Below are 15,470 nucleotides of genomic sequence, written 5' to 3' on the forward strand. Positions count from 1 at the left end.
TTGAATAAATTATTTTATTTTTATTTTTTATTGCTATTTTTTTACTGCTTTTCTTATTGCTACTAAAAAAAATCTTTATATGCAAAGAAAATATAATGTGGGAAAATGCAAAATAAATTGCATATAATATATTAAAAATAGTTTTTGAAAAAAGCAATTTGTAAAGCTAAATTGATACTGACTCATTCATATCTATCTAATTGTTTATAATGCATCGATAATTTACGATCAAAGAATGTACAACTCTATTACCAATGTATAAGTCGACATCTTGTTTTTTGAAAAATTTTGGAGTTTGAAAAATCGACTTATACACATGGATANATTTCTAAGTTTATTGATAAAAAATAGAGCGCGAATGTCTAAATAAGCATTACTACATTTGTCATTAACATGTCTAAATACATGTGCGGCCCTTCGTTAGCCAACCTGCTGTGCAAGTGGCCCTTCACTCAAAAAGATTGTGCACCCCTACTTTATGGTATGTTTTGGAAGTTTTCAGTGTTATATCTTTTTTGAAATACACTTGAATAAATTATTTTATTTTTATTTTTTATTGCTATTTTTTTACTGCTTTCCTTATTGCTACTAAAAAAAATCTTTATATGCAAAGAAAATATAATGTGGGAAAATGCAAAATAAATTGCATATAATATATTAAAAATAGTTTTTGAAAAAAGCAATTTGTAAAGCTAAATTGATACTGACTCATTCATATCTATCTAATTGTTTATAATGCATCGATAATTTACGATCAAAGAATGTACAACTCTATTACCAATGTATAAGTCGACATCTTGTTTTTTGAAAAATTTTGGAGTTTGAAAAATCGACTTATACACATGGATACACAGTATATAGCAGATACAAGAATCTGAGGCTTTGAGGATGCATATCGTCTCAGTGAAATTATTATTATGAAATTATTATTATGAAATACTATTATGAAATTATTATTATGAAAATATTATTATGAAATTATTATTATGAAATTACTCTGTGGCCTTATAACTATTTTATTTTGCTTATTTATATATTTTCATTTTATCACTTTCTTACTTCAGCCTGAAAGAAATCTTGATTCGTTATGAAGAACTCTAATTTTAGGGGAAAATTATTCATATGAAGTTTATGAAAACCTAATTTCATTTTATAGATACTCTTAAAAGCGTAAACAAAATTAAGAAAGTAAAAAAAAAAGGGATCAATTAATAGATAAAAGTGAACTCAAAATTGAAAAGGCATTGAAATATGGTTTGCTATAGTTCTAACAACTATAAAAACATTCCATAGTAAGTTAATAAAGAATATAAGTTTGTTTATGAATAGCGTTTCGTTCAGGCAATACAGATACCTGTGATTTTTTCACTTATTTTGATTAAAAAAAATTTTATTATAAATTCATAATGCATTAATTTTATTATTTTAGAATTTTTTCCTGCCAGCACTGACAGAATTTTATTTGCAGAAAAAATGTGATAAATCAACAAGAACCATATTTTGTAAATGCTATATCGCAGAAAAAGGAATTAAACTTTATAAAAAACTTTTTTATCATAGTAAAATTCCTATTTACACAAAGAATAATATAATGACTAAATATGAGCATTACTAAGTATTTAAATATTTAATACATAGTAGAGAAAACTGCACAAAGTTATCATTACCATACAATATACTGAAGAACAAAGTTATTTTCTATTAAAAAATAGCTCACAAGTAGTAATACTATGACACAGTAATGACATCATTTTTTGAATCAAAATTTTTTACAAATTTAGGGTATCTTACTTTGAATGTGGCAATGTAAAGAGGGAAACTGGTGGCAAATTGTACATGAAGGTAAGAAATCCAGTTGCAAGCATAGATATAACTATGCCGAGGCCAATTAATAGCAATCCTACTTTTGGGCGCCTAAAAAAAATAACATTAATTATAATACAAACAAAAAAAAATCAAACAAATTTAAAATAAAAATATGAATGCTTACCGATATAAGGCTAAAATTATAATAGGTGATATAATGAAAAATTGCATATCGCAGGATAAAAACCATCCGTGTGGAACACACTGAAAATGAAAAATATTAAACTTTTCTATATTTAATATCGCTCTCTTTATACCTTCCTAATTTTGATATATAATACATGATTTAAATAAAATAGCTAAGTTTTGTAACATGTGCATAGCTCAAAAACATGGATTTGTCTCCTTTTCTTTTTATACAACTTTATTTCAGAAATAGGATTTAACTAGTATGCCTAAATCAGTTCTAAAAATGAAAATATTTATCAATGCTGTTTAAAAAATATATATTATCTTGAAAATTTAAGTCAGAAAAAAATTTAAAAATAAATCATTACCATTATTCTTAAATAAACATATTTATTTGAGTCCATTTAACCCAGCTCTGTTGTAACGTGTCTGAGGGGCTGCTTGCGAACTCAATTTTGTTTTTCAGCAGATTACCAAAAGTTTTTCTTTTCTTTTCTTTTTTACTTAACTGTTAAAATTATATGCTATATGTATAAATGGCAGAATTTGTTATTTTTTTCTTCATGTAATATTGTGCTTTGAGGTTGAAAAAATAAGCTTGAATCATCTGATGGCTTGGGATATAACACTCTGAGGTTGAAGACATACATTAATGCCTTTCTATCTCTATCTTATTAATATCTAATAAAAAGTGTTTCATTTGGAATTTAAATACTATCTAAACACTAAGCCAATAATCAGAGAACTCTCTCAAATGTAAATTCCCTAAATTAATTTTTTTTAAAAATACTATGAATAATTTCAATAGAAAAAAATAAATATGGGTGCTAACTATGATAACTGGTTGTAAACAGTCTTCTTTATAATCATATTATTACTATTTTTATTATTTTTAGATTTTCAATTTCAGGGTACTTATAATAGTCGGTTCAGGATATCAGTCACTTCAGTAGTTCTAGTTTCAGGAAATTTTATTTCCCTAAACTTTCATAAATGTTTTTTTTTATCTTAAAAATAATTGTAGTAGAATTCAAAACAATCAAATAGAAAGTGCACCAGTGAAATTTTATAGGAAATGTAACTGAAATTCTTAGAATTACATGATTTTCTCACAGCAAAATCATTCATTTAAGAGGGTATGTATAGTATTATTATCATAAAAGATGGGTCGCATAAACAAAATAAATAAAAAAATAAACAAATTCATAGAATCAAAATAATAGAAATTAACACTTTAATATTTCTTTCTCTTCCATACTAAATAATATTCAGATGTAATTTCCAGAACAATATCAATTCTTAAAATAAACTTTATTTAACATTTAACTCCTGGAAAAAGTTTTATGTATCTTTTAGTAAATAAAACGAGACGTTAAACGTTTTAATTATAACACGAACCATAAGGGGCGATTCACCATAATGAACTACGAAAAAACTATTAAATTTTTTATTTTATAAAAGCTTTTAAAAATTTCTAACCATTTCGTAGTTTGTATAAAAGATGGTAAAATTAGGTAAAATTTGTGCACTTATAGTACAGCTTCAGTCATTTCATTGACAATCTACAACTTTAAAATGTGGTTTTTAAGCTAAAATACAATCACAATACTATATAAAATATTTAATGAAACAAAAATGCAATCAAGACAACAAATGTAATTAATACTTTAAAGTCAACTAAATGTACATTTTTTTTTAGTTTCATAAGTCAATATTTAAAATTTTCTTTTTTACCCATTTTAAATAAATATGTATTTGTATTTAAATTAATAACATCAATTAACTTTTAAAAATTAAACAATGAAAATTTTTGTAAACCAGATTTTTATTTTAAAGTTGATTAGTATGACGACTAAAACTTTTTACATTTTTATGACTATAACTAAATTCACGATTCTTTGTACACAGACATATTTACAACAGTACCTCTAAAATAACAAGAAATACTCAAATATTTTCAACAGTAACAACCCAGTACATAATTTTTCAAAGTGAAAAATTAATGGAAAATTATACCATATGTAAATTATGTACATTTGTTATTCTTATTTCTACTCTTAAATACTTCACCACTTAAAAAAATACTTTACCGCTTTGGCAGTTGGCACAAAATTAGAGAAATAAAAAATATTTGTCCACCAATAGTTTTGACAACCAGTAACAAAAGGCTCCAAAGTTTCATTCCAAATAGGTCCACTTCCGACTAGAGGACCCAATAAAATTACTCCAGAAATCATAATAAATGCAGGGGTTAACCTAAATTAAAGATAGGAAAAATTATATAACTTAAAAACAAATTTCAATAATATAACCTTAAATAACTTGGAAAAAAGTAACTTACCGGCAGTATCTTCTAATATAAAAGCCAACAATTGAGAAATGCCCATCATTACTTTCTAAATATTGAAAAGTAGAGTACACAACAAGCAAACCACTATTAGGAAGAAAAATTTTTTTAAATAAAATATTCCCAAAGAAATAATATTCATTATGAGAATTTTAAATTTCATTTTTCATATCTAAATTTTAATACATTTTTAAAGGCTTAAATGCCTAAATACAATGTTTTTCTTTTTAAAGTCTTATATAACTAAATAAACTAAGTTTGATATACAAATATATGGAACTGTTTGCATATTGAAATTTTTTTTTTATTAATAGGTTCTTCTCAAAATAACAAACGGGTAATTTAATTACAGGTTATTTTTCCTTTCAAAGTTAGATTTAAAATTAAAAAATAAATCAAAAAGAAAAATGAACAGCTTTTAAAAAAACTTTTTTTAGTTTTCTTTTTTTTTTCCTTCCAATTTTCTGATGTTGAGCAAATTTTTAAATCAGATATTAGCAACAAATAATTTTTCCCACTGTATTCGTTTACACTCACATATGCTCAGCTTTATCAAGGAGGCAACACATCCTAGACATCCCTTAGCTATTATTAATGACTTACATAAAGCTTTAGCTTATGGCAATAGCATAGTGAGAGCATAGGAACAACACCTAAAACGCAAGAACAAAAACTTAAAGTTACAGCCACATTAAATCATTCACAAAAAGTGTATGACAATATAAGACCAAAAAAAATAGCTGCGATTCCACAGAAAAAACTTTTATCCTTTCAATCTGTGGAGAAATAAATTCCCCAGCCAAAGATTTGCATTTGCGGTAATCGGAGATTCATATGTCATGAATCGCTACCTATTATTCAAGTGAATATTGTTTAATTAGAAAATAATGCATTTCAACATTGCAGAGTCTAAAACTTTTTAAAGGGGTAACAGGTTTTGTTTGTTCAATTAATAGTGAATGCAGTAAGGAGGGAGCTTCATTCTGGTTTTCCAGAAAAGTTTATAGTAGGAACAATCTTAACCATAACAATTTTAGAGAAAGTAAACTAAAGTTTGAATTATCCAAAATAAAATTCAATTTACCTACTATTTTTTTAAAATATTTTTATATAAAACTCTAGGATCCAAGCAAAAAATTTGTATTATCCACACTCGAAGAAGCAAAATCATTAGAATTTTCTGCAGTATGGTGAAATGTGAAACATTACATTGAACAAAGCAGATTAAATAAGAAAAAAAAAAGGATTTTGTGATTGTTTAAAAGCTTACCTTAAAAAGAAAAATGAATCAGATGCAAAGGCTGAGTTCAACACCACTTGAAAAGCAAAATTAGATCCTAAATCTCGGGCTTTATGCAACCCAGCTATTAACAGACAGACATTAAAGAATATTGAGAAAAATATGGAAGTAAAACACACTCTTGTCAATTTTACAATGTGTACTTATGCTTTTTCAAATAGAGTAAAAATGCAAAAAAAAAAAACACTTTTTTACTTGAAAAAAAAAAGAATTATGCTTATAATAAAATTCATCTCTGATTTCTAAAATTAAATTTTGTAGTAAAATTAAGTAATCAGATTAATAGTAAGTAGTCAGATAAAGCAAATTTTTGTTACAGGTGGAAAAAGACAGTTAAAAGTGTCATTATGACTGTTTTTGCTAGTCAGAATGACTGAAATAGATATTTGAAATATATATATTCAGTTCCTAAAAACATAATGTGCGAGTTCATCAATTGGTTTTAACTTTTAATCAAAAACTATTCACCAATTTGAATAAAGTAACATTACAAAATCTAAAAAATGTAACCAGTTTTAAGTAAAAATTATTAGTCTGAAGCAGAGATCATTTAAATACATAAAATATAACAAACAACAAGGTAATCATTAATTTATGCTGTGATATTGACGAAATGTAAAAATTACAATAATTTTAATATGTTATCACTGAAAAATATTTTTTTATTTGATTAATTTTTGGAACAAGTTTTTAAACATTATTTGTGACAAGCATTATTTTGCATTTGTTGAATCAATTTTAAAATAGTTAGAAGAAAAAGTGTAATACTTCAAAATAAAAAAATTTGAATTTGCATTAACAATTTATGTTGTAAAAATAATTTCATACAAAATGAATTTAAGCTACATCTTCCTTACTCGATACTTTTCCATCATTTAAAAGGCATTTTTGAAAGAAAAAGTTTCTTAGTAATAATGTTTGTATCTCTTTTTTTTTCCACATTTGAAAATACATCAAATCAAATGTAAACAAAATATTTAGCAGATTAAGTTTATGATAATATTAGATCTGTCTTAATTTTAAAATAATGATAACACTCACAAATACAAAATTATTTGAATTAAATGTAAAATGAATTAATAGTATCTTCAACACAAAATGAAGCAAATGCTTCATCTGAAAATATTTTTTGCATTACTTCTAATAAAAAATTATTAGTAGAAAAATTCACAAGATAATGCAAGTAAATCAAGCATAATTAAATATAAATTTTCACACAAATAAAATAATTGGAATAAAAGTGATTAAAATATTAACATAAATTTTGTTAATTGCATTTACTACTGCCAAAATAATTAAAATATATTAAATTAATCATTATGCATTGACACTTTATAAATACTTTGTAAATATTTGAAACAAATTATAAACACATACATTGCACATTGTGTAAACTATCAAATTTATGTACACATTTAAATTTCAGAAATATTACCTAAAGTCAAATAATCTAAGCAATAATACACATGACCCAGCATAATCCATGTTAAACTCAAGAATTTAATCCCATGCAAAGAAGACAAATGATTCATCGGAATGGAAGTATTCAAAATCCTGCACGAGTTTCGGTATGCAGAAAAGGCATAAGCAAACTGCCTTACACTATCTGAAAAATACAAATAAATTAGCTACACATATTAACTGAAATTATATACCCATCTTAAATTTCTTTTGGTAATTTTTAATAAAATTAATAATTAACAAAACATAAAACTATTTCCAAAAACATTGCATTCATATAATTAACTAAACATACTTACATATGGTAAAAAGAAATTATTAGAAATGTAACGTAGAATGCTTTAAGTCAGTTACACATTAAAATTTTATAATAATGATTGCTATTACCCTTATCTCTGAATACATTTTATTTTAATGCACAAATAATTGGGGATTCTCTTCTGGGTATGCATTTTTTAAAGTTGAGGAGCTAGTTTGAACTAGTTTTAAATATTAATGGAAAAAATTTTTTATAGTATTAAAACTAGTAAAATATAGAAAAATATTAAAATGGAACAGGCTTAATTCCATAAATGCATATTGACTAAATTTAAAATCTATTAAATAAGCTTCATTGTTGACTTTTATAAAAATAAAAGATCAAGTTTAATAAAGTTATCTGAAATATAGCTTTCAATATATTGTTAAGCGAAGTTATCTTCTTTAAAAATAAATAAAAAGTTAATCTAAACACAGAAATGTGATTTTTTATTTATTTAAAAACAAAAATCAATTTAAAAATCTTTATACCAGACTTACCATAACTTTCGAAAGCCTTACAAATGTGTGCAATTGAAACTAAGATCTGTAAAAAACTACAAAAAAGTAATTGGTACTCCACACAAAACATACTAATGATTTGCCACTCTATCTATGAAAATACGACTCTGTCAATAGAAGATCGGAAAACTCATATACAGTAGAGTCTCGATAATTTTAGATGGACGAGACGGAGTCTGCCACAAACTTTTGAAAACTCAAATTATCGCAAACTTAAATTTGAATAAATATTTAAATAAATAGAAACAAAGCCATTTTTAAAATTTCAGTATTTAATTGAAAAATATATTATATTTAAAGAAAATTAACTTACAGTAGAGCATCAGGGTACATTTACTACATTAAACCAAGTTACAATATTCATTATATAACTGCATTAGGTTAATTATACTTTAAAATAACTGTCTAATGTTTTTAGTTTTAACGCACTATTCACATGTTTCAGTGTTTAACACACAATATCGTTTTTCCACATTCAGACGTAGTAATCATCATAAAACCCCATCATAGTAATTGTTCCACATGTCGTGTATACGTTGGTCATTATTTGGGAGCAAGACTGACTTTTTTTCCACAAGCATGGATTTATGGGAAACTGGAACAATCGAGACTCAACTGTAATATGTTGATCAGCTTTAAATTGCCGTAATATAAGATTAATATTTTAATGATCAGCTACATAAGCAATATTTAATTAAGGAAAAAATATGTTGATACAAACTTTTTTTACGAACAATTTCATCAATATCCATTTCATGTTCAAATCTAACTTGAATGAAAAAGTCCATAAAGGTTGCTAGTGTCACAACTCCAAATGCTACAATCACTCCAAACCTGAAAGTAAAATTAACAATAATTCCAAACATTCAAAGTTGTGGGATTATAAATAATTTGAATTTCACAATTGCACATAATCTGACAGTGATGGATAATGATTTATATACTTGAATATCACACCATTGTGATCAAAATATGAAATTATATTTAAATTTTTTCTTTTCAGTTACTAGAATAAAATTTTGTTCCATTAACTTTAACTGCCTAACTACTTTCAATAACTAATTTATTAAATTTATACAATTTACAGGATAGGAACTAGATCATATGGCAAAATAAGTTCAATACAAAACAGTGAAAGGATTAATATTGTGAAAACTTCCAGCTAGAAATGAACAGTCTATGAAATGGGAAAATATTCAAATCTTTCTGAATCAGAGGCACTTTTCTAAATAGTCTAATTTCTGACAACTGATATCATTCTCACTACTGAAAAGGATAAGATTGAAAGATTTCATAGCATGAAAGTAGAAGTGTCAGAGAGGTACAACTTTTCCCAATAATTAATAGTTATAAATATATTCAATTTAGTTCTGAGTTACTTCAGTTTTAAACTAACGTTTCAAGCAATTATTTTAAACCACAATGTGAATTCTCAAAAAGACTCCTTAGATCTAAAGAAATGTTTCATAAATTAACATTTACTTAATTTAAAGTAGTTATAATCTATTATAAAGTTGGGCAAATAATATAATATCAGAACTAAATTGAATAATTATATATGTAATTTAATTCTGAGCTACTTCAATTTTAAACTGACGTTTCAAGCAATTATTTTAAACCACAATGTGAATTCATGAAAAGACACTTTAGATATAAAGTTGTTAAGTAATTACAGTTTACTTAATTTAAAATAGTTATATTGTATTAAAAATTTGGGCAAATAAAGTTAAGTCAGTAAAGAGGGCAACATCAAAATGTATTTTAAAAATCAACAATTTAACTGCCAGAATCTAATAAAAGAAAAATGTATTGAATACTAACATGCCAAAAAACATAATTTTTTTCCCTGACTACAAAAAGTTGGAATATATATTTTTATTTAGGTAAGGACTATTTTTATAGTGAAATATTGGTGATAAGTTAATTTCAATAATACAGGATTTAGCAAATATATATATATATTATTTTAATGCAAAAAATAATAATAAAAATAAAATAATTACTTGATACAATAATCCTCTTACATTAGCATATTACATTAAATGTATTTGGTCTCTTGAGATAAATGTACCTTTTTTAATCAATATTTTGACCTCAACATAAAAAAAAAAAACAATGAAACACAGTGACAGCAATATCAGCAAATGATAACATAAAACAGTATAAAAATAAAATATTGAAACAGATTGCAGTTAATATTAATATCTTACATGCTAATTATTTGACCTGTTGTGAGACCAGGTCTTTCAGATGTTTCACAATGCCCTACTGAAATTTTCATCATCAGACGTTTAGCAACTGAAAGAATAAAAATAATAAAGAATGCATGGAAACAAACGGTAAAATAGACAGGACAACATTAAAAATAAAAATAGAAGCTAATACTTACTACTTTCTGTTACATTACTAATATCATCAATGTCACATGTGGATGGTAAACAGAAACCCAACCTGTGATGCATTATATAATAGTAAGCCATAGTCTCTTCATCAATATTAATTTCCTAAAATATGAATAATAAAATAAAAACTTTATAGTTATTACTTAATGGCATCAAATATAATGCAATATTTTTTTTTTCTATTTTTAAAACTAGCTTTTCTAGCTTACATACACATTGAAAGAGAAAATATAAATGATTTTAACAAATCCAAAACAAAACCGTAAAATTCATGCTAATAGTATAGATGCAAAAAGCTTGCTCTAGAAGAGGGCTTCAAAAATATCATCTTTTAAGGGTCAGATTGAATTTAGCTTTTCTATCTATCAACAATGGTTTAATTATTTTAGTATAATGTAAACAATTTCAATTTGTCTTAAAAAGGAAAAGCCAAATTACAGTAAATTGTATACATGGCAACCAAATATTATAATATTTTTGAAGTAAAAGAAAAAACTTTCAATTTACACATTTTATATTCTTTATAAATTACAGTAAGTTTTTAACTATTCTCAGTGGGAAAATAATTTTCTTATATGTTGCAGTATATAAACTGCATATAACTTAAATTTTAAAATAAATTCCTTAATTGTATACATTGTAAATATATTTTGGTCTACAATTTTTTTTTTCTTTTAAAAAATTCAAAAGTCATGACATTTGATAATCTACATCTTGGAAATTTAAGACTATAATTAATAATACCTATATATTTTTATTACAAAAAACTAGTGAAATTAATTTGAAGAGCAATATTGGTCATATTACTTTTAGGTTAGAACCTATGTATTTAACACATTGACCATTTGAGAACTGCAAATTGTACAACCTTAAAGATAGAAAATATGTATTACGTAAGATAAAGTTATCAAATTTTGTATTAAATTTCCTTCTGAATATTTCTATTAAAGGGTCGAGTTATTCATTAATATGTATACCAAATTTTTATTTGCTTAAGTTTTAAAACTTCAAGTTTATCTTAGAATATACTCATCAACTTACTAATACAAAATAATGAAAGACTGAAATTACACCAGCATTCTATCTAACACTTTGTAAAACTAAGTATTGTCCTACAATTAATGGTTATGATAGTGTTAATATGTAATAGATATTTTCTTCCACAAAATATAAGTTTTAAATTATTAATAAATTCTGGTTGTCATAAATGTCTAAATCTAAAAATAAAAATTATTGCTATTCATGACGGCAAGGAATTTATTTCATTAAAAGCAATCATCTTGAAGATTTTAAACATTTCAGTTAAAAACATAAAATACCTGTATCTAAACTTGAACAATGGTGCTTCTCTGTTTATGCTAAATTAATATTATTCTCTGTTGAATACAAAATTTTAAATGATAAGCACAATTAAGTAATCACAAATCTTTTAAGTCTCCAAGAAAATTGCCATCAATCACTTTGTTACTGCTTTTTTATGTACTTTAAAAATAACACTTTGGATATATTTTCAAAAAGTAAAAAAAAAGATAAATAAAAAAATAGCTAAATTATTTCATTAATGACAATATTGCAGACATAGAGACATTATGTCATTTAGATTCCAACAACAGCCAGTCAAAAAACTGAAAGATGAAATAAAGTCTCAATGAAATTTTTCCTATAAAAAATAAAATGTTTCAATAAAAATTTTAATTGATTGTAAAAAAAATGGTGTGTGAACTATAAACAATTAGTGCAAATGATTTACTCACGATTTACCACCATATTTAATTAAACTGTTGGTGTCACATTCTTCCAACAAATTAAGACACTGATTCAATTTATTCTCTTGTGTATGAAGAAATAGGTAGTAAGGAAAGGAAAGAAATATCAACTAATATCATTAAATATCTAATAAAAAATTTCAATTAAAAATCACATTTTTCTCAATCAAAGATATTTATGGGATTAAATGCAAAAGCAACCAGTATAAAAAATAAAAATAAATAAATAAACCAAAATGCTGGGATTGAACTTTTAAATTTACTAGGAAAATATTACAATAATTTGTTACTTTCCTTTTTAAAGAAAAAATATTAATTTGAAAAATAGAAATTTTCTGATCATTCCCTTAAAGTTTATCTAACTGATAAAAATTACAATCAGATAAAAAAAGATCCTAACTCTTCACCAAACATTTGACATTAGCTATTTAGACAAGTGAAATATAGCCAGCCTTAAATTTGAAATCATTCTTGAATACGAAGAAAGAGTCCTTAACTCACAAAATTAGAAAATTCAGCAAGATAGTCCTTCATTTTAATGAGTAAGTAAAAAATCAATGCATACCTGAAAAGCATTTTTCAACTTCGGATACTTCCGGAAAGCCTTTTGAATGGTGAAACGGCGATCATTTTCTGGCAAAACAGGTTCTACGTTAATTGAACAATATTGTCCAGTGTAAGAAACTTGCATATTCGATTTTGGTGTTTTTATAGCAACACATTCATCATAAGAGCCAAATGTAGATAATGTTCCATATAATATGCCCTCAGGTATTTTACTAGAAGCATCAATCACTAAAATTAAAAAAAATTATGTATTAAATAAAAAGGTCCTAGTTAAATAATTTAAGAAGACATTTAAAAAAATTTCATAGACCTGGATAAAAAAAAAACTTAATTTAAGAGTTTAAAAAATTAAAAACAATTAATCGAAATTTCAATTCCAGCTACATAAGCATTATTTTTTGAATTATTTATGAAAACTTATGTATAGGGGTACTTATACCTCAGGAGAAATTTTTCAAAGCAAATTCAGTTTCACCTTCAGTGGTATTCAAGTTCAGGAAAGAGTGGATTTAAATAACTTTAGATGGCATCACCAAGTTTCAAAAACTCATGGGGGAAAAAATGACCCCAAAATATCAAATTGCAGGGTAATTTTATCCTGCAAATTTTATAAATATCCTACAAATATTATAATGCAGGATTATTATACTGTAAAAGGATTATTTCCCTTTCGCAATGCAATCCCATATACATTTATATTTTGAAAATTCTCAGCATTTGAAACTTCATTGTTTTACTGAACTCCTGTTTCTCTAAACTTTAATAAGTAGGTGATTTGGTAAAAGAGAATTTGCCATGAAAGGATACTCCCATAGTTTAGCATCCTCTTAAGAGAATATTTTCTACATCAGTACTCCATCATACATATTATTAGTTTTTTAACGTATATCAATTTTCTTTTAATCTTTGCATATGCATTAATAGCCAAAGATTTGTGATAAACTTGCGACCTATATTTGTGATATACCTATACCATTATCTAGACAATATGAGTAGCTGGCCATGGTCACAGAGACGCATTTTTGAGGAGGAAGAAATTAAATTTCACAATCACAACAGCTCTCAAAATTTCATATGAAGGAAGAAAAAAAATTCTTAAATCTGCAAAAAGATAATTATTTTTGTATTAGTTCTTACTTTGATAACTTTAAATCTATTATGATAAATCAAAATTTTCTTTACCTGAAATATTGATTTCTAACTAGTCAGAAGGACCCTCATACCGACACCCACGTAGTTGCTAGATAAAAATTAAAGAGGCTTTTGTGTTCACAAATTACACATTATCATTTTTAGGTACTTAATATTATTCTGTTAATTTTTTCGCCCACACTGTGCTTAAATTATTTTGGTGTCTTCCAAATTTATTTTTATATAGTTATTGATCATAAAGAAATAGACAACATACAAATATAATTTATTAGATGAAAAAACGAGGAAAAATTTGAACATTTCCAAACTTATTTTCAGATGGTAGATTAACTAAAATGGTCAACAGGACACAACATAAATACCAATTTTTAATATTGTATTCATTCTTATATTAAAAGTTTCCTAACTACTTCCTCATTTTTAGAGATTTTCAAAATTTTTAATAAAATTAATCAATAAAAGGAAAATTTTATCAAAAAATTATTTCATTTTTTAAAACTTATGCCCTTAGGAATCTACAATTAAAATACTATGTTATTTTTAATGAAATACTTATATTAAAAAAAAAGCCTTTTTAATGTGATGCGATAATTCTTTTTTTAAAGGAATTTTTGTGAAAAAATTAGGAGACAATTGCGAATACTTTACAGAGTTTAAGGAGATGGTTCCTACATATATAAATTTCTAAATTTCAATGACTTTGCACTAACAAAATGGAATTAATTTCCTTGAAATGGAACAGATTTCCTGACGATACAACTCAGATCATTGTTTCCCTTCATGTCTATGGAAAAGTTTTCTTTATTTATTTTTAAACATAAACTTTAAAATTTTCCTACTATTGTAAGAAATAGAAAACATTGTTAAAAACCTGCTTCATATATTTAGAAACCCAATTAATTACAAAAATAACTAATTATCCTAATAAACAAATATTTTCAATAAAATATAAAAAGCTCAAAGTAATAATTAAAATTGCTACCACAACATTTAATATCAGGTTCTGAACCTTTTCACCTTTTATTGAAAATTTCTACATAAATCTCTACGATATGAATTTCTATACAAATACTTATGAATTATGTCTAATAATTTAAATCAAAAAATTAGATAATGTGTTAGCCCAAAATAAATATTATTGCCTTCCAGGGATAGAAATTAAGTTGCTGATCTACTAGTCCAATCACATTTTTACTGATCCATTTACCCGAGTTTTTTTTTCAAGCTAATAGAAATGAACTGAAACAAAAATAACACAGTGAATTTCATAATGATATAATTATGACAAAATATGTTATTGTGTGATTAAAACACAGACTGAAACCCTTCAGAATGATCTAAAGGACCACTGCATTATGTTGCCCCAAGTTAAATTTTAGTGGTCCTGTGCCAATGAATCACCAATTTCACAGAAGAAAAATAATTTGCACATGTTATATTTAGCATCACATGTGTATAACTAGTACACACACTAAGTGTTCTTAAAAAGGAGGTCCACCCTGCCTGACTTATTATAGAGGTAAACACTCTCCTTACTCTTTTTTTTTAGAAAAAAATATGCTTTTTTATTCCAAGAAAAGGGGGCAGAACACAAGCTATTCAGACTATCATAACTACTGCAAATTATTTTTAGGTCAAGTTAATATGTATAAAATATTACT

The 15,470-nt window shown here is 25.2% G+C and overlaps 1 protein-coding gene across 1 annotated transcript in view; it reads right to left on the reverse strand.

Annotated features, from left to right (window-relative positions):
* Nucleotides 1-15,470, reverse strand: part of LOC107439645 (uncharacterized) — a 67,933-nt gene that overhangs the window by 5,879 nt on the left and 46,584 nt on the right. Inside the window, exons 3-12 of the mRNA XM_016052312.3 lie at nt 12,656-12,885; nt 10,312-10,426; nt 10,133-10,220; nt 8,644-8,756; nt 7,078-7,248; nt 5,613-5,706; nt 4,337-4,429; nt 4,086-4,251; nt 1,991-2,070; nt 1,792-1,914 (exon numbers count right to left, since the gene is read on the reverse strand). Coding sequence (XP_015907798.2) covers nt 1,792-1,914; nt 1,991-2,070; nt 4,086-4,251; nt 4,337-4,429; nt 5,613-5,706; nt 7,078-7,248; nt 8,644-8,756; nt 10,133-10,220; nt 10,312-10,426; nt 12,656-12,885 — 1,273 coding nt within the window. The remainder of the gene's footprint in view (nt 1-1,791; nt 1,915-1,990; nt 2,071-4,085; nt 4,252-4,336; nt 4,430-5,612; nt 5,707-7,077; nt 7,249-8,643; nt 8,757-10,132; nt 10,221-10,311; nt 10,427-12,655; nt 12,886-15,470) is intronic.

The sequence above is a fragment of the Parasteatoda tepidariorum genome, chromosome 4, assembly GCF_043381705.1.
Source record: "Parasteatoda tepidariorum isolate YZ-2023 chromosome 4, CAS_Ptep_4.0, whole genome shotgun sequence".
Lineage (NCBI taxonomy): Eukaryota > Metazoa > Arthropoda > Arachnida > Araneae > Theridiidae > Parasteatoda > Parasteatoda tepidariorum.